The 20,465-nt window shown below is 33.7% G+C and overlaps 3 protein-coding genes across 4 annotated transcripts; all 3 read right to left on the reverse strand.

Moving 5' to 3' along the window:
* Positions 1-1,143: 1,143 nt before the first annotated feature.
* LOC100777161 (pentatricopeptide repeat-containing protein At2g41080) lies at positions 1,144-3,560 on the reverse strand. Its single transcript, XM_003532610.4, has one exon. It carries the CDS (start codon positions 3,421-3,423, stop codon positions 1,399-1,401), a length of 2,025 nt encoding a protein of 674 aa, XP_003532658.1. The 5' UTR covers positions 3,424-3,560; the 3' UTR covers positions 1,144-1,398.
* A 2,365-nt stretch (positions 3,561-5,925) lies between these two features.
* LOC100816354 (ATP-dependent zinc metalloprotease FTSH 2, chloroplastic-like) lies at positions 5,926-9,550 on the reverse strand. Of its 2 annotated transcripts, XM_003531054.4 has the most exons (5): positions 9,306-9,550; positions 7,775-8,968; positions 7,380-7,693; positions 6,927-7,167; positions 5,926-6,444 (listed from the first exon to the last, which is right to left on the reverse strand). In XM_003531054.4, the coding sequence occupies exons 2-5, from the start codon at positions 8,966-8,968 to the stop codon at positions 6,103-6,105; spliced, it is 2,091 nt and encodes a 696-aa protein (XP_003531102.1). In that variant the 5' UTR covers positions 9,306-9,550; the 3' UTR covers positions 5,926-6,102.
* Positions 9,551-10,911: 1,361 nt separating this feature from the next.
* Positions 10,912-20,387, reverse strand: LOC100816876 (UDP-N-acetylglucosamine diphosphorylase 1). Its single transcript, XM_003531055.5, has 15 exons — positions 19,945-20,387; positions 19,695-19,749; positions 19,427-19,578; positions 16,934-16,973; positions 15,717-15,809; positions 15,531-15,643; positions 15,382-15,456; positions 14,350-14,389; positions 14,132-14,214; positions 13,952-14,029; positions 13,445-13,588; positions 12,370-12,437; positions 11,841-11,955; positions 11,488-11,644; positions 10,912-11,289 (listed from the first exon to the last, which is right to left on the reverse strand). Exons 1-15 carry the CDS (start codon positions 20,104-20,106, stop codon positions 11,192-11,194), a joined length of 1,473 nt encoding a protein of 490 aa, XP_003531103.1. The 5' UTR covers positions 20,107-20,387; the 3' UTR covers positions 10,912-11,191.
* Positions 20,388-20,465: the final 78 nt, after the last annotated feature.

A 20,465-nucleotide genomic window follows, 5' to 3' on the forward strand; every position in this document is an offset into this window, starting at 1 on the left:
CTGAGTATGCTCCGTGGGCTTAATGCAAATAATTCCCACGCATATGCCGCTGCAATTAAAGTTGCATCTTAGATTGACCCAATTTGCAAGAAATTCTCCAGAGGAAAATAGATTCTCTCATGTGTGTATCACTCAGTTATATTTTTATCTTCCTTAGAAGAGGATGCTTCACCCCTCCCCCAAAAAATAATCATTAAATGTTAGCATTTGACATATCATATTAAGTAGGTTTAAATATATTTTTATTTTTATAATTTAATATTTTTTATTTTAATTCATATAAATTTATTTTTTATTTTAATCTTTTAAAATATGTTTATTTTATTTTTTGTCTTTAAAGTGATTTAGATAATACTTTAAATAATAATAAAAAAAATTTGAACAGTGAAAAATATTATCTAAAATACTTTAAGAATGATAAAAAAAATATATTTTATAAGGACTAAAACAAAATAAAAAAAATTAAAATGAAATAAAAAATTATAGGAACGAAAATAAATAAAAGATACTAAATTACAAGGAGAAAAAATATATTTAAGTTTATTAAATATTTAAAATTACATAAAAACATACTAAGAGTTTTTATTTTTTATTTTTAATATGATAAACGCTTTTATTCTGTTAATTTCTTCTATCAGTGTTCTGCTATTTTTTTTTTTTACTTTACCTTAATCTCGGAACTGATTAGCATTTATGACCATAGTCATAAGATAATGGCGTTGCATATTATAAAATGGGTGGTGGAAAATGGGTCGTGAATTTGGTTTAGGACATAAATAGTGTCTTACATGCAACCTCTAATTAAGGTGCATGGATGTACTAAGTACTAACCTTCTAAAACCATTAATTATTTTTAAAATTTAGTCAATGATTAAAAGAGTTGGTGCATGCATGTACTTTACCTAGGAGGCGCATGTTGAAGGCTTGATCTTTGTTGTTCCAACTGTGCGTAGATTAACGACCCATGACTCCAATAAAACCAAACCTAGCTAGCTATTCATTCGGTTAGCTGCTCTCGATCTCATTCTAATTTCTAAAGCCAAGTGTGAATTGGAAGTCTTGATTCCCCTGTTTAACCGCTGGCACATGCCATCTTGAGGGAAGTGTTAGAAAGTTATGGACTAATTACAATTAGTTGACCAAAAAGAATCATTTAGCCATCAATGCAGTTCAGATAATTGCACTTTATAACCAACAATAACTGACACCAGTGTGGTTAGAAGCAACCACTACTCAATATCCTTTATTAGATTTGAGTATAAAGAATTCCCTTTCTAATTTGAAGTTAGTCTCACATATTTATTGTAGTAAGGTTGTGATAAATGAAAATGAAATTGATATGTTAGCTCTGCAAAATCACGAACAACAACAACTGAAATGGAAATCAAGGAGTAACTACTACCAATAATCTCCACAAGAGCATGTGCCATTTTTGAAATGGTGAAACCTGCTAGAATCTCGCACAATAATTTCTAATTTTTTAATCTCTGATATGTACTTGATGGCAACATGACAATCACTGCAAACCCGCAAGTTTTTCATCACCCTTATTGGCACTCCCTCTGGGGTGTTCATTAAAGCAAAAGCAATTGCCAATTTCTCACTATGGTGCCTCAAGATCTGTTCTTTTTCCTCGTTGTCCATGTCGTGCAAAACGGAGCTAGTATCAGGTACATAGCCCTGCCTCTTGATTTCTGAAGTTAATTCTTCCAGATACTGATTAATCTCCACGTGTTTTGGGTGGCATTCATCACCCATATGAAACTGATGAACCTGATTCTTTACTTCTACCCAACTTATGCCTGGTTCTTTCTTCACCATCTTGTCTTTCATGGCTCTCCTCACCTCAGAAACATTTTGCCATCTGTTAGCTGAAGAATAGATGTTGGCAAGTAGAACATATGAAGCTGAGTCTTGAGGATCAATCCTAAGAACTTCATCAGCAACCCTTCTTGCAATTTCAGCATTCTTGTGGATTTTACATGCAGATAATAAAGTTTTCCATATAATTGCATCTGCTTTTACAGGCATGGACCGTATCATTGCCTCTGCCTCCTCCAAACAACCAGACCTGCCCAGTAGGTCAACCAGACAAGTATAATGTTGTAGTCTGGCCTTGAGTCCATACTTTTTCACCATCATATCAAACAAACCGAGTCCTTTGTCCTTCAATCCACAGTGACTGCAAGCATACAGCAAGCTCAAGAATGTGATCTCATTTCCAGGCAGATTTTCTTGTTCCATCTCATTGAAAAGCTTGATTGCTTCTTCTCCTTGACCGTGAAACCCATAAGCAGCAATCATTGAGCTCCACAACACAACATCTCGCTCTTTGCATTCCAGAAATGTTTTGATAGAGTCTTGCAAGCATCCACATCTAGAGTACATACTAACCAAAGAACTAACTACGGAAACTTCAGAACTAGCTCCTGCTTTGACTGCTTCAGCGTGAATTTGCTTCCCTTGACAAAGGATGGCTAACTCCGAACATGAGCTGATCACACTCACGAAAGTAATCTTATCTGGTCTAAAACCCGCCATTTTCATCATACAGTATTGATCCAGAACTCCCTCGAAGTACCCTTTTTGAGCTTTTCCAGACATAAGTGTATTCCAAGCAACTAAACTACAATCTGGCATCCAATTGATAACTCTCTCCCCATCATGCATGCTTCCAGCTTTCATATACATATGAGCTAAAGAGCATCCAACAACCAAATTACACTCAAACCCACATTTCATAACATAGGCATGAACCTGTTGCCCTGCCAACAAAGCTCCCAAATGTGCACATCCCCTGAGCACGCTACCTAACGAGTACTCATCCGGCATGAAACTCAACTCATTCATTCTCGAAAACAATAATAAAGCCTCTTCATTCATCTCAAACTTGGTCAACCCCGTGACCATCGCATTCCACGTGGCAACATTTCTGTCGGGCATTTCATCAAACAGGTTCTTGGCACTCTCGAGATTACCCATTCCAAGATAGGCCTTGATCATGATGTTACATGACATGATGTTCCTCCTTGGCATTCGATCAAACAGTGCCACAGCAGCTTGAAGTTCCCCAAATTTTGAGTAGAGGTTGAGGAGGTGGTTGGAAATGAACTTGTCTGAGGAACACCCAGAAGTGAATATCAGAGAATGAAGCTGTTTCCCCAAAGAAACAGACTTTAACGGAATGCATGCTTGGAGGAGGTTTGAGAACAAACGGGGTTCGGCCCATATCTCAGATAAAAAGCTTTCAAACGCTTCTCTTATGTGCCCTTTGGAACACAAGGTGGCAAATTGTTCATTGCCATCAGAAAAGCGACCATTTTGAAAGTGGGTTTTGAAGGAAATCGTGGAGAAGCGAAAGATTGAATTTTGAAAAACGATAGGCACTGAGAAGCGAGTACGAGAAACAACAAACCTGCCCATGGATGAAACATGAGCTAATGGTTGTTTATGGGGTTGAGTTGAGTTTTTATTAAAAAATTCTAAAAAGAGTAACTTTTATTTTTGGCTGAGTTCTACTATTTAGTGGGGGAAGAATGTTTTGCGAGGTACGTATGGGGCGTAAGATCTTTTATTTATTAAATTAAGGGTCACGATTTGTTCTTCTTTTTCTTCCTTTCATCTCCCTATGCAAATTCATTCAACAATCTTAACTTATACCAAGAAGATTCAAACCGAAACAAATATAAAGAGCTTCCATAAAAGATGGTTGGAGACCCACGAAAAGAAAAGAAATAAACATTTATCTTCTTAATTGGAAAATATATTTTTTTCTCGCACTTTCTCTTCTCACCTACGTAAGGTGGTGGAATAAGAATAAAAATATGCATTAATTTTTATAGAACTAATTAATTTGTAAATGAATTTATATTGGCATAGAAATATGAATGAATATTATTCTATTTAAAAAAATTGGTACACATAATATTTATTTCTTTTAGTACATATTCTATTTTCCTAGTCCGCTGGTACTTTTAATTAAGAAACATACAAACCTCATCCGAACAATGCCTTCTAAATGGAATTAAGGAAATGATAAGCAGCACACATCTATATCGATATAGATAAATGAAATACTATTTATACCAATTACTTTCTTTTTGATTTTCACATTTTTAAGATCATTTTACTCTTGATAATATTAAATATTGCATATATATATATATATATATATATATATATATATATATATATATTAATTCATTTTTTGATTGTGGGTTAACATTTAGTTACAAATTCCGCACAATATAATCACATTTACATATATTTTCTTCTATTGATTCGATTCTCTCTCTCTCTCTATTCCTCGTTTGCATGTCGTCGCTAACAATAACAGCAACACAAAAGCAAGTTTTGGAGGAGTGAAATCCAATAACCATGATCTAGAAAAGGAGAATTCCAATTAGCATTCGAATAACAAGTGGAGGCAGAAGAAGAGGAAGATGAGAAGCCAGAACAAACTATATCTTACAAACCTTCCAGAACCCCTTTCACTAATCTTAGCTAGGTTGATGCTACATTGTTTGACCAATTACTTCTGCTTTGTTTTCTCTGTTGTCACCATTCGTGGAAGCAATTGAGCAAAGTAAACAAAAAAAAAAAATGTAATCTTCACATGTTTTTTTTCCTCACTTTTTTTCATGTTTTATCAATAAAGTAATGTGTCTCATCACTTTTTCTATTCTCTCTATGTTTTTTTTTTCCTTTTGTTTTTAAAAGTCAAAAAGAGTGCAGTTGAAGTAAATGTGGTTTATTAAAAAAAAAACAAGGATAGAGTAAGGTGATTAAAAAGAGTGCCGTTCTTTACATATCCTTTCATCAATTAAAACATATAAAGCAATTTAACATAACATAGATATTAAAAAATATTGCTGTGAATAAATTTTCAAGAAAGAAACCAAAAAATTCATTTATTATATTCAATTTGATCACTTTATATTTTAATTTTTTAAGTAGGTCCTAATTTTTTAAAATATATTTAATTTGATTAAGTTTCTTATTTTAAAAAAAATTGATTCAATTTAATCATATTTTAAATCAAATTTGACAATATTTTATTTAAATGTTTGAAGTGAACAGAATGAAATGAGACGAAATTGAATATAATAAATAAATTAAGAAACAAGAAAAATAATTTACCTTAATCCAATAATAAGATAAAATATTTCAATTTTAGTGGAAAAAAGATATAAACACACATGCATGATTTTGTATCTTTTTTAAGGTAACTCTTCATTTCACTCATTATTAAACTTAGGTATTTCTTTAATACTATTAAAATACAATAAACTATGCACAAAAGATAATATAAAAAATAAGAAAATTCGTATAAATCAACGTATGTTTAAAAATTATATTAAACTAAAATTAATATACACATCAATTAAAAAATGATAAATATAAAAATAATATAACAATAGAAATGTGAACACATAGATAGTATCATGCCTGTGTGTTTCAGGGGTGAATAAAATGAACCAATCTAAGGTGGTTCTGTGACAAATTCTATTATTTGGATGCAAATGTAACCAATCCAAGTTCCAAAGAAAGAACATGATTTCATTTTTGTCTTTACTAAAAAAAACTCCTTCCATGTAAAGTTATGAGATCAACCATCAAGCCAAACCCTAAGACCTAAGATAGTGGTCAGGTAAAATCCTCTTCAAAGTGACAACTCAAGATTTAAATCCTTAATATTACAGAAGAAGTTTCTCTAAGGTCACATTTCACTTGCGCTAAACGAAATATTACATTTATCAAGAATGTTTAATTTAATTGATTGAATAAAGTATTTAAGTTAGTATTTTTTTTCATTTCCATTTATAAAAAAAAACTAAACATTGTGTCTCACCCGTTACAACTCTACATTTAAAAATAAAGGTTTATTAAAGTTACACTGTATTATAGACGTAAAGAAACTACAAATTTTTACACTAAAAACAGTTTCTCTTTTATACATACTCTCTGTTGTCATTTGTCAACACTACAAAAAATGAAAAAGTAAGGTAGAATCTTTAATCATTCACAAATATGGAGCAGGCTGCAGAGGGCATTCTGTATTCTAAGATAATACATATGAAAGATGTTACATATATAGGCTATTCAAACAGTGGCTGGTACTGGAGTTGAAGGAGCAACACGGTTTTCAGCTGGAATTTCAACAAACTCAGACAATATAGCACGGAATTCATCTCCGCTCAGAGTCTCCTTCTCCAGAAGGACTTCCACAATCTTGTCAATGGCCTCACGGTTGTTCCTTATATGCTCCAGTGCAATTTCATATGCTTCATCTGAGATCCTCTTGATGGCAGCATCAATGTCTTCTGCAAGCCTCTCTGACATTGAGTTCCTTGCCATCATTCTCATGATGACATCCCCACCTTGTGCTGATGGTTCCATAAGTGACCAAGGACCAATATCAGACATTCCAAATGTGGTCACCATCTGCAAGAAACATAGGAGGTTAAGGAATGAAAATGATTTTTTTTTTTTTTATAAGAATTAAAAGTTCATCCTTCAGACTGATCATTACCATTCTTTCAATTAAAGCCAAAGTTTTAAGTTTCATACATTCAAGAAATCAATCATATGGCTGTATTTATTGCAGGTTTCACCAATTAATTGTAACTAACAACATAGCTCCCATTGTTCTGACAAAATATTGCCAAATGAAATCAGGTTTTAAATTAATTTGGTTATAAAATAAGTGAAGATTTCTATCCTGTTGAAAGTATCATAGGTACAACTTTTAAAGTAATTATTAGTAAAGTCAATAATTTTATCATCAATGATGGTAGTCGATCGCTCGATGACATTGTAACTTTAAATTAAATTCATAAAGTATTAGCATTTTGCACAACAACAACAAAAAAAAAAGTAAAGAAAAAGGAGATATAATTTAACACAAGCACATAATTAACCAGTACCTGTTTTGCCAAACTGGTGATTTGCTGCAAATCACCAGCTGCTCCAGTTGTAACTTCAGGCTCACCGAAAATAATTTCTTCTGCAGCCCTCCCACCTAGTCCTCCAACAATTCTTGCAAAGAGTTGTTGTTTGGAGATCAGAGTTGGGTCATCGTTAGGAATGAACCATGTAAGTCCACGAGCTTGACCGCGAGGAACTAGTGTTACCTTTTGCACAGCATCATGACCAGGAGTCAAAGTTCTGCAAGCAAGTATAAACAGATGTTTCAGAACAACTTTTTGAGAATTGTTTACTGAAACTGCTTTTAAATGTTACCTCTTAACGGTGGTAGTTTTGCTTGCTTAAGCTCATATATTAAGTGTTACATGATTTACCTAATTAGGCAAAACACCTTGCTTCCATGCAACCTTAAAACATTTACTTAAAGACATAAACTGAGCCAAATTTCTTACCCACAAATAGCATGACCAACTTCATGATATGCCACTAAACTTTTGCTCTTCCCATCTGTCATCACTGTTCCTTCCATTCCAGCCACAATCCTATCAATAGAATCATCAATTTCTTTAGATGAAATAGCTGTCTTTCCACGGCGACCAGCTAATATAGCAGCTTCATTCAACAGATTCGCAAGATCAGCTCCACTAAAGCCAGGTGTTCTCATTGCAATCACTTCAAGAGAAACATCAGCATCAAACTTTTTGTTGCTAGCATGAACCTTTAGGATTTCAGTCCTTCCCCTTATATCTGGAACATCAACTGTCACCTGCAAAAGCATTGATGTTTTTTTTGTTCAGTAATTTAATCATTAACAAAAGCATTAGGCATTTCATAACATAATCAATACCTGTCTATCAAATCGGCCAGGTCTCAACAAGGCCGAGTCAAGAATGTCAGCCCTGTTAGTTGCTGCAACGACAATGATACCTGTGTTACCCTCAAACCCATCCATTTCTGTCAAAAGTTGGTTGAGGGTCTGCTCTCTTTCATCATTCCCTCCACCAATTCCAGTCCCTCTTTGTCTTCCAACAGCATCAATTTCATCAACAAAGACAATGCAAGGGGCATTCTCTTTCGCCTTCTTGAACAAATCACGAACACGAGAAGCACCAACACCAACAAACATCTCAACAAACTCAGAACCTGATATAGAGAAAAATGGAACACCAGCTTCACCAGCAATAGCCTTGGCTAACAAGGTCTTCCCAGTTCCTGGAGGACCAACAAGAAGAACTCCTTTAGGAATGCGAGCCCCAACAGCAGTAAACCTCTCAGGCTTCTTTAAAAACTCCACCACCTCCATAAAGTCCTGCTTGGCTTCATCCACCCCAGCAACATCATCAAATGTCACTCCGGTGTTTGGTTCCATTTGAAACTTGGCTTTGGATTGACCAAAAGCAAGAGGAAATCCAGGGCCACCAGGACCTCCCATCCCTCCGGATCGTCTCGAGAGAAGGAACAATCCTCCAATCAAGAGCAAAGGGAAAGCCAGATTCCCAATCAGGTTAGCTAAAAGAGAACCTGACTCTTCTTGGGGACTATGAGCTGCAAAGTCAATATTCTTTTCCCTGAATTTCTGAAGGAGCTCTTGGTTAAGTCCAGGGAGTTGAACTCTAACATACTGTGACCGGTTCCCCAACTCGGGCGAAACAGCCTCAACAACAGCAGTGTTTCCATTGTCATAAAGATCCACTTTTTTAACTCTGTCCTTGTCCAAATACTCCAGAAACCTGGAGTAAGACATTCTGGAGGATGAAACCCCTTGTTCATCAGCATAAGCTTTGCCACTTCCCAATAGTGCAGGCAAACCAACTCCCAGATTTCCAAGCAACAGTTTCAGAAACCCCCTTCTCCCTTCTTCTTGCCTTTGCTCCAAAGATGCCTTTATGGAAAATGCTTTTGATGCCTTATTGTTGTTCAATAATGAAAATCTCCAAGATGAGTAGAGATATCTTCTTCCATTGAAGTCCTTCTTAAGAGTTATTCTATTACCCCGTGTAGATAAACCATTCCCTACAAGGCATGCTGATGATGCTGCCATCTGCATCCAATCCAAAACACAGTAATTTCTTAGTTCTTATTACAAAAAACAACAGAGAAAACACACTCGAAATGTTTGGAAAATTCTAGAATGAAAAACAACAAGCCTACAATTTCTCTAATTGGAAGGAACTAGGAGGTCTCAATTCAATTGAATGAAAGGTATAAAACTTAAAATATGAGCCTTTTAGATTAAAGGGTCTATCACTAACACCTCCAACAATCAAATTACTAAAAAGGTAATCGAGGAATTGAGAAAATTAAAGGCAATTGACATAACATTAAAAACATGAAAAAAATGCAAAAAAAAAAAAGCAAAGAAAAAGGCACATACATACCTTGTAAGAAAAATGTGATAGAGAGAAGTGAGAGAGAGTAGAGAATTAGAAGGTATGGAGCTTATTGGTGGTGCATAGGAAGGTGATGATGGAAGAAGAGCTGTTAATGTGTGGTTTTAGAAGGAGTGGCTGTGGCTCGGGAGACTCATACGTGGCGATTTCCTAACGTTTGATTCGTCCCTCATGTTCACATGAAGAGATATTCTTTCGGTTTTCAGTTTTCATCAACACTGTTTAACTTTGGTTAGTTATTTAGTTAATTTTAATACTAGTTTATATAATGAAGTTAATTGTATGACTTTATTGAGCCAATGCACGGAGTCTATACATCGCATCTAATCGCATCTAATTTATTATGCAAAAAAATCACATAAATGAGTTTTTAAAACGCTTTCAAAAATTAAAAAACAAAGGAAAATATAATTAGAAGCGTCTGCACCGAAGAAAGGCACGTTCGCGTTAAAGAAATGTCCAACGCCATCCACATGGAATTTGATTAAAATTTGGCCATATAAACATTCAAAAATCTTTGACAAGTAACGAGTGTGGTTTTAACTTTGATTGTCATCTCATGATGACACGTAGCTAAATTTCCATGGCTTGTTTAATTTTAACACGGCGTTCCAGTGATATGACAGGTATCTGCATATTTTTTAATTTTAATTGTTATCATGATATTATCAAATTAAGTGATATATTACAATTATTTTATGCCTGTGACTTACAATTTTTGAACATAAATCATAAAATTATATTCACTAAGAAGGACTAATGCTACATCTAAAGTTTCTTCTAAGAGCTTTTTTTTTCCCCTTTACTTTTACTTCTATTCTACTACTTGTTTCTTCTTTTAAGAGTCAAATTCCAATCCTACATCAGAATAAATAATAGGGGGCTCATTGACATTTGGATAATGTTTTAAAGTATCTTCTGTGACATTGTTTTGAAATTTTTCTACTTATTGTACATCAAAAAAGAAAAAAAGTAAAAGTAAAAAAATGTAATTCATATTTTTTTTACAATAGTAATAATAAGATTTAAATTTATGACCTTGTACAAACTATTTAAACTTTTCACCAATAAGTCGATTCTAACGGATTAAAATTTAAAAAGTTAATTCATATAAAGCAAGTTTTAAGACCATATTTGTAAATTACATATAAAATTTTATAAAATTATGTCACTCAAAATGGCATGCCACTCATAAAAGTACATTTGCAAATCAACAGAAACATGAGTGGTTGGTGATTCACATAGGACTTGCACTCAGTAAATTGTATAACCAAATATGAAAATTTGGATATTTCTCATCTTATTGTTGCAACCCAGGTGATAATGAAATTAATTTTACAATACGTGGATATATGGAATATGACTTTCAACAAAAGAATAAGTAGTTAACGAAATATATAAAATTTAATTTTCCAAACGTATAATAAAGCACGTAATCCAAATCTTACATGGATAGTGAATTTGTTTAATGGGCAGGGATTTACATCCCCGTGTCATTCCCTCATCACCTCTATTCCCCCAACTACCTCAAATAAAGGGTGAAATTACAATAAAAAAAATTATGGACTATGGCACGAATTAATTTGGTAAATAGTTAAGGAAAAAGGAAAATGGGGCGATATATTGGAGTCTGCATGGGCAAATAAATGCTCAGTAAAATTATGATACATGTACATTCCTCAGCACACTAAAACAGATCAGTGGCCAAAAAAGAAAAAACCAAAAACCAATCAGAAACAGATTGGAGAAGATAATATACATTGATAACTGTGAATGATGAGTGGCATACGCAAAGTAATCTTGCAACATGTATGGGACTGAGAACTCCCTCATTGTAGTGTAAGTCACAAAAAAGCCGCACAAACAGGGTGGAACTAGAACGAGATCTCACAAGGTGCATGAAATGTTCTTCCTCGACATATTGGTTCCAGGTTTTCACCAGCATACGAACAGAGTGGTGACACTTCAACACCTGAATGAGGGCGGGACATTCCATAAAAAGAAAAGGAAGAGTTAGATAAGACAATCACTTTTCTAACAAAAAATTATACTATCTCTCCATCTCTTTCTGTCACATTCTCTCCATGTGTGTGTGTACATATGTCTGTGCAAGAGTCCAGCCGCAATTATACTTCTTCTCCATGAAAAAAAAAAAGAGTAAATAACTTACCTGTTGCATATAAGGGCACTGAATGTGTTAAGAAGCCACCTGCAGCAACTACCCAACGAGTATGGAGTCGAAGAACAAGTAGTTTCGCACTGTCTGGAGTGTCAACATTGGATCCATTTGCATTTTTCACTGGTGCAAATTCCTCCTCCCGTAACACCTGAACATGGATGCATAATGAGTAGCTCGCTTTTGGTCTTTATTAGGGACTAAAGAGATCACAAATTAAGGATCAAGTGTAGACTATTTCCAAATCAGGAAAAGAAAATCAATTTAAAATTTGAGGGACAAAAGCAAACTTAGTCCAAATTTGAAGGACCAAAAAGATATTTAAGCCAATTTAGAATTATAGTCACCTCAAAAAGTGCAGTCGTAGGAGCATATGGAAATGCATCAAATATAAACTGTTCAAGTTTTAATCCCATTGTATATCCATGTATGGAAGGTATTTTCTTCTCTGCAAGATGATAACTGCACATAAAATCAATCCACATATCAATATATACAAAACAGCTAGAAGGTTGCAGATTATATGATACAAAAGTGGTATCAACACCCTTTTTGACTTTATCCAGAATTAAACTTCATTAATTATCAATTACTGATAAATGAGGCCTCAGAAGAATAGTGATTAATTTTCCTGAGTAATCCATGCCATTTGATTAAACTAGTGAAGATGATCTTTTCTCTACCATCAAATTGGTACTGCAGCAATGTCACATTTTTTTAACTTGATATGGTATATGACATTATGACATTAAGTGTAGCTGCATGTCTAGCAATAAGTAAATGTCTTCGCAGTTGGAATTCAGAAAACAATAAGAAGCAAGATGGAGGACAAATAATGGGGGCAGAAGGTTGGAGTTAAGAAGGCAACACACATACATGCTGTCTTTTTCAAGGCCATTTGCCACTTGGTTCAGAAAATCCAGAGTGAACATGTGTAAGCAGACCTGAAATCACAAGGTTAATCAGAAATCTTGAAGATAACTTAAAACTCAGCCAGTAAAAATAACAATCAAACTCTAAAGTACAAATATTTTCATGATCTGTACATGATTAGTTGAATGCTCAAGCTTAAATATGATCACACATAATAGCATTCATCTTATACTACTACAACAACTGAGCCTTATCCCTTTAGTGGGGTCAGTAAAATAGATTAATTGACACCATTGAGTCACTATCGTCTTATCTTTATGAATTTCCTGTTTTGGTTGATAATGAAGCATGCGTAACAAGCCACTATGACAACCACATGGATGCATAGGAAAATAAGATCAGAAGGAGTAATTATATCTTTCTGAAATATTTAATACAGAACCAGAAAAAATAGGTATATAAGATATTTAGAAACAAAACTGGATGATAAATTTTCATCTTCGAAAGACTCCCATAGTCTCCAACACTGTATGCCTATTTGGTAACAGATAATATATGATCATATCAAAGAGCAGAAGCTCCTGCCAGGATCTCAGAAAGCCGCTATCAAAATTTGATACTTTTGGTTTCCACTTAGTTAGGAATTGTAGTGATAGGGCCAGGGAGTAGATGTAGTTAGTTAGAACAGTTAGGCAGTTGAATATGTTGAGGTAGGGAATTAGCTGAAACAGTAGAAGGTATAGAAGAGTGGACATTCCGACATTACCACTAGGGATCTGAGCATTAGCTTTCTTGGAAAAAGAAAAAAACCCTTTGTGAAGGGAAACCTTAGGAAATAAACACTCTGAAAGTATTCATATTCTCTTCCTTTCTTTTCTCTGTCTTTCTCATCTCTTTTTTACTGAAAACTCAACTCGTTTCTAGGTTCCTATCATGTAGGGTGAGAACTCTTCAATCCCTAGATTTCCATTCTAGAAGATCATACCCAAATTTAAAGGGAAATGATCCTCAAAGCTTATGGCAAATTGAGTGCATAAAGGAGAAGCAATGAGATTATATATAGGAAGAATAGACTAACATTACTCCAACAAAAACGAAGACGGCCAGTTGCTTGATTGACTGCAGAAGCTAGTGACTGGTCCAACTCACTGTATTCAACTACAGTAAGAGGACCACCTTTACCTCGTCTTACAAACACACCAACCTTTTCTTGTGGATACGCCTGTCATATAATGACAAAATTTAATATGCATATAGTAAGCAAATAAAATCAATTGAATTGTTATTTTTATAAAAGAAACTACTTATCATTTGTCTCGTGCAATTTTCATAAATTACTGATTCTGAATATTACCAACATCACAATGAGATATAGAACTCTAAATATATTAGAATTGAACTAAACCGTAGGTATATACATTTAATGCATGCTTCCACTCTTTTCCTTGGCTATCATTTCTTAAACAGACTTGTTTCATTTCTTCGCACAAAGATGGGAAATATAAGCATTTAATAAATTGACCTCTCAAATTCAGAAATTATTCTACCGATTACCTCAATTGGAATTACTTAATTGATCTGTTACCTTACGGACAACTTTTGCAGCAGCAGCAACACCTTTATCAATGAAGTAACCTAAAAAAGTTGGATCAGCAACTCGAACCTGTTTCACAAATCCTAATCAATATTTCTTTAAATAAGAAGTGATAACTGACCAGGAAAATTGATTAATGAGAGAAAAATAGGAAGCAAGAAAATAAATTACCAGTGCATTGTCAACTCCATAGCAATCAATATACTTAATTCCTTTTGAGGCCATATCCTCCAATAATTTGGTAGATTTCAGAGCTGAATAAAAAAAATCCAATATATTCAATTTTGACCAACCAATATGTAAATAATATTAAAAAAAATGCAGTCTAAGTCAGCATTTCAGACTGGAATATGAGAAAAGAACTCGTCTATATAAACCCCACAAGGTACCTGAATACACTCCACCATTCCCATCAGGAGCCTTTGCTACCTGGCTTTAAAAGTTTCAAATATTAAACCACCGGACATGTAACCAAAGTATACATAAAATTAAAAACAATTCAAAATGGGGTCATAAAAAAATAGGAGCTAGAGTTCAAAAGTAGCAAGATATAAATAAAATTAGACAAGTAAAACAAAACCAAACGTTGTGAATAAAGAATCACCTCTTCAAGTTCTCATTCCCTAATTAGATACTTTAACATTTCACAGGCCTTAAAAAAATTGAAAAAAGGATGAGTGAGAAAATAAAAGCTTTTTTTTAATAGTTTAGTCCTCTATTATTTTTGTTACTTAAAATTTTTGTCAGGTAAGATGTCTTAATCATTGGCATATGTTAAAATTTTAAAAAAAATGTCATGCCATAAGGAGCCCTGATTACTCCCTAACCATTTCAACATATTGGTGAATAAATGTCTTTCCAAACTACCAATCCTCAATTTTAAATAGTCTGTCATTTGAAACCAAATTATTTACACAATTCAGCACAAAGAGAAGGACCCAGCTCCTCTAAAATGAGCAACAGCATTCTTGTCAATAAGCTTAATGCAAATTGTTCAAGGAATAGATACAAGACCTAAACATAGGACAAAACATGAGGCAATGCATATATAGCATTCTAAATTTGAGCTTGAAAAATCTTGCAACTCAATCTGACCTCCCATAAGCCATATTGCACAGGAACTCCCAAGTTTTTATTAATATGTATATCCCTAGGATTTACTTTACAAGACACTTCATCTAGAAAAATTGGCACACACCAAGGTGCAGCAGCCCCCAAATTCAAATTTTGAATACTTAAAGAGATGCAGCAATTGTTCCAATTTATGACATTATCAAATAAATAAATCATTTATCAACAATAATAGGTTGAATGCTAAGTTCTTGGTACCCTCATTTTTCTATGTTTTAGTTTACATAAATTTAAGAAAGCAAAAAAGAGAAGAAAATATATTTACAGCTCAGTAAAGAATGAGAGTATACCCTGTATGGAGTCTCCATAATAAATCTGCCATCCTTGGAAACACAAGGGATTGTTCCTTGCTGGAAAAAGGTAACCTATATCAAAGAGATAAGTCCATAGTAAGTAAAACGAGTACTAATAGAACATGAAAAAGGTTTAGACATCTTACCTGTTCTGCCTCAAGACCAAAAAATTTATGACTTTCAAAGAATTTGCGTGTTGCCTCATCAGTGAATGGACTAGTCATGATGTACCAGTGTATTTGCACTGAAGAAGAAGAATCTGCAATACATAAACTAATGAGGATCTAACCAAATAATGCGAGAGAAACTGAACCAAGACAAATGAAACTTACTCTCATTTGTAGCTTGAGCAGCTAGTCTCTGTGCACACAAAATCCTCTCAGCTTGAAGTTGAAAAAGTGATTTTCCAGATGGAAGTCCAATATCTAAAATATAATATAATATAATAATACATAAAGATATATTTCATGATTTACCCTCAAAGCACATTAAAATGACAAAAATACCACAACTTACTTAGACATAAATACAATAGTGAATGGGTAAATAAATAAAGAAAGGCTTATAAAAAATGTGGACTGCAGCTGCTTTGATACAATTTAGGAGTCAAGCTTGGCAGAAATTTTGGCAAGATAAAAGGGACTGGGAAGTGGAGAAAATAGGAAATGCACTCAGAATTCCTATTTATATTCAGTAAAAAAAAAGTTAGTAGTCCCGGAATCAGAAATTATTAGATACCTTCTACTTTACATGCAAATATCAACTTGCTTGTAACCCATCCATGCTCAACATTCAATTACTTCCTTTCTGCTATCCATGACAAATATATTTTGCTTTCTTTCTTACCAGAAGGAATTTAACTAAAGAATCTATATATAAATAAAAGCTTCTGGTTTTCATTTCATCCAAAGAAGTTTGTTATCTTCCCAAACTTTTTTGTCTGAAGGAAGTTTCTACCATTGGTTCTAATTAGAATGATTTACATGAAATAGAAGGGTGAGTGCGTCAATATATAGTGTGTAAATTATAAACATCATTAAAAGCCACAACAAATGAAAAATGAGCTTCCCTATGGTTAAGAATAAGAGGTGAAGAGGATATAGGCCAATTGATAGATCAACTGATCAAGTTTGTAATATGCCTAAAATTTGGAAGGTTTACCCTAGGAAGAGAAAAGGAACACGAGGAGGGAACGATGGATGGGAAGGGATGAGAGATAGAATGGGATGAGTTGGCAAAGTTAGTTATAGAGGGATGGGAAGAGAGAAAAGGGGGGAGAGAGAATATATTTTGGGGAAATTTCAGCCTCTTTAGCTTGGACTCTCAACTATGGGAACTGAGAACTTTCTTAGATTTTTTTTTCCATTTTTTCTATTTGTTTTCCCTACTTATCCAAAAGATATCTACTGTTTGTGTGGAATCTCATACTTATATAACAGAAGCATTTCAGTAGCATTGTGCCTCTGTTTCTATCAAACTGGTCCAACACGCCAACTAAAGAAATTTGAGTTTCAATAATTTGCTTTCAATATCAAGTGAAAATACTCACTGAAACATCCTTTTGGATCTGAACTTCCAAGTCGAGTCCCCTGCATTTAAAGTTTTGGGACATTCTTAAGTCAGCCAAACAGATAGAGTGATAGACAATTTGAAATTCAACAGTTAAGAATGAAGACTGAATACTACTTAAATAAGTTCCAGATGCATCAGGTCAACTAAGAATGTAATATACATAACTAATATTCTGAGGCTTAAGCATCAAAACAAATCAAGGCAAAAAGATTATTTCCTCCAGCTGCTTTTAGTCAAAGATTTATTTTATGCATCATAAATCATTTGTAAGTTGTAACATCTTTCCTCTTTCACGATACAAGTAAATGTTTCTCCAGATTTACTGTATGTGCTTGTATCTCATTCACAGCAAATGTCCAGTGACAAAATTATCAAGAAGGTTTTGATTGAATTATCAAGAAAACCATAAAAGATAATTCATCAGGCTAACGTTTCCAGACTTCATGCTGCAAGAAGTATTGAGGAAAAAAAACAAACAAATCCATAATTTCTAAAATTGAAGATCGACTAAGAATTGGATCAGCATTGAACTCTTATGCAAATGCATAACCATCTATAAAATTAGTCACATTTTTATAGCAAAAAATAATACTTGGTTCATGATATTATACTTAGTCTCGTGATTAGACAAACAATGCCAACTAAGAAGCAGAAAAAAGGAGTCTTTCAAATTCCCAAGTACAAGTGGTTTTTCAAGCCAGTTAAATGATCTGTTATATATTAATAAAAAAACATTTTATTTCAACACATTATTATTGAATGTATTTCATGTGGATGTGGGTATCATTAAAAAATCACACTCACTTTTTAATGGAACTCATACAAAATTCATCTAATAATAGTGTGATGAAAATAATATGTTATTAGTATTTCTTATAATAAAAGTAGTCAATACACATCAAGATGATATTTAGAAATTGTATAGTCTTTAATCTTTTAATCTTTTTACATTGTTATAGATAATATTTATAAATTAATTTAATTAAAAAATATATTTTAATGAAAAAATAAATAAATTAAAAGATAAAAAGTATAAATATTCATATATTTTAATTTTAAAAATTATTGTTATAATTATATTTTATTAAAAATTTACAAATACTTTGTTATATTTGATGTTGATTGAGGAAATTTAAATATTTATTAAATCTTTGACTAAAAGAGAAGAAAAAAATGAATAATTCTCAGGACGCATGTTACCACATAAAAAAAAAAAAAAGATACATGATTTCATGAAAGAAAGAAAAAAAGAGTATGATATAACTTCATAAGAATAAAAAATGAGACATCAAATTTAATAATAGAAATAAATAAATAATAACAATATCAACAACAATGACAGTTCATGTAAAAGCCACCTGCCGGATACTCCTATATGGCCAACGAATCAGTGTCGGACACCGATCAATACATATCCGGGAAGTATTGGAATTTTTTGTTTAAAAAATAAAAAAACAACGGATACAGCTAGGAGGTTAGGTTGGGGGAAGACGGCTCAAGCTACAATTTAATATTTTAAGTTAAAATTTTAAAATTTAAAAAAAAAAAAAAAAAAGCTAAAAGGATAGGGATTAGAAAAAAATGTTACTTTTAAAAATCTTCATATTTGAATACATATTTTTTTAATAATTTTTTATTAACATATCAAAACTTATCATATCCTTAATTTTAGCTATGAGCCTACGTCACAAGTAATAAACTACTATTGAAAAATCAGGAATTATTTTTTCTTTTAAAATAGGAAAAGCATTAGAGAGTTTTACTAAGCGGGAATTAAAATTTAACTATGTCAAGTATCATGTTTTAATGTTGATGCCGCTAACCATATGTTTTTTTTTTTAGAGGAACCGCTAACCATATGCCATGTATTCATATTCATATATTGCTTTTTGACGGAATCCGATGAGATGAGAGACACGAGGGCAACCCCATAGCATAAAGCAACTTTATTGTACTTAATGATTACAATAAACCAAGTTAAAGCCACTGCTTTTTACACCTTAGGAAATCAATTACCTATTATTTTAAGTGAAAAACAAAAGAACCGCATCATAGTAGTAGCATACCATAACACATCAAAGCATATTAGTAAAGTTAAAAAAAGAATAAACAAAAGAGCATCCGCTCTTACACTATCACACCTTTGCAGCCAATGATGTTGCTTTTTAGGGACAATCAAAATGGAAGACCCCCGAATTCTACTTTGTCTCTAACGGAGAAGGTTCCCAAAAGGGTAGGCATTATAACAAAATAATGCTGATAGAAAAACAAAGAAATCATACAGCTTGAAATCTTTATCATCATAATCATCACATCAATTATGCACCATTGCACCATGTATTCAAAGATTCTAAACATATGTCGCTGGCATCAAACAATATTGAAATAACACATCATTATTATCATTCATCATCTTCTAATCACTAAAAAAACAAAGGTATACGCTCATCAAAAACAGATTCAAATGTACCTGGCCACCAGATAAAAGCAACACGGCTAATTTGCCATCTGAAATAGCTTTCAATCCCATTTTCAACCATCTCTCTCGATCCTCCTGGCTTCTCTCCTCCACCGTCGACACATTGCTCTCCGGCACCGGCTCAATGGCCGCCGCCGGCAGTCCTGAGAAGCAATCGCAATTCAGTTACACGCAATCTTTAATTAACATGCATGAACGTAAAGAGAAGAATTCGATTCGATTAATTAACAAACACGTAATCACTGATTAGCATCCAAACCTTGAGATCGCAGCGAGCATCGAATAATCCGGTCAATTCTCGAAAGATCTAAACTCTGCAAAACGGAACAGAATAATTAAACAAAAAAAAAAAACAGAAGCAAAAATCACGTGCTACGAGGTCAAAACAATCTGAAAACGAAAAATGCAATGAAGTCGAATCGCGAATCTGAAGCTCCGAGCTCGAATCGGAGGCGAATTTCGTGGCGGAGAAGAAGAGATGGAATTGGATCGGAAGGAAATAAAATTACCTCAATGTCCTTGACGAGAAACTCGCGTTCCTCGGGGGAGAGCTCGTACCAGAGGGCGAAAACGTCTTCTTGGCCGTAGTCTTTCAGTCTCTCGATGAGAGCTTGCGGCGGCGAAGAAACGACGCCGTTGCCTTCGAATCCCACCGACGATGGTTCCCTCATCTCTCTCTCTCTCTCTCTCGGTTTCACGTTTTCTCTCTCTTCGGTTTCGATTTCGATTTTGATTTCAGATCTGGAAATTGTGAAGAGAGCGAATGAGCGAGTGAGTGAGGTTGAGTGTTGGTTTGTTATGGAGACAGGGGAACAGTGGCGAGGAAGACAAGAATCAAATCGGTAACCACCATCCTTCAGTCACTGCATAATTACCTAAATACCCCCTCCCTCTTTCACATCTGGATTATGCTGCCGCCATTATCATTTTCGTTACTAATTTAGTAATTTCACGCCAAACCAAAATATAAAAAAAAATTTAAAAAAAGTTTGGAGAAAATTGTTTTTTTCTTCGATAGCACTTTGCTAAA

This window comes from Glycine max, chromosome 8, assembly GCF_000004515.6.
Source record: "Glycine max cultivar Williams 82 chromosome 8, Glycine_max_v4.0, whole genome shotgun sequence".
In the NCBI taxonomy this organism is placed as follows: Eukaryota; Viridiplantae; Streptophyta; class Magnoliopsida; order Fabales; family Fabaceae; genus Glycine; species Glycine max.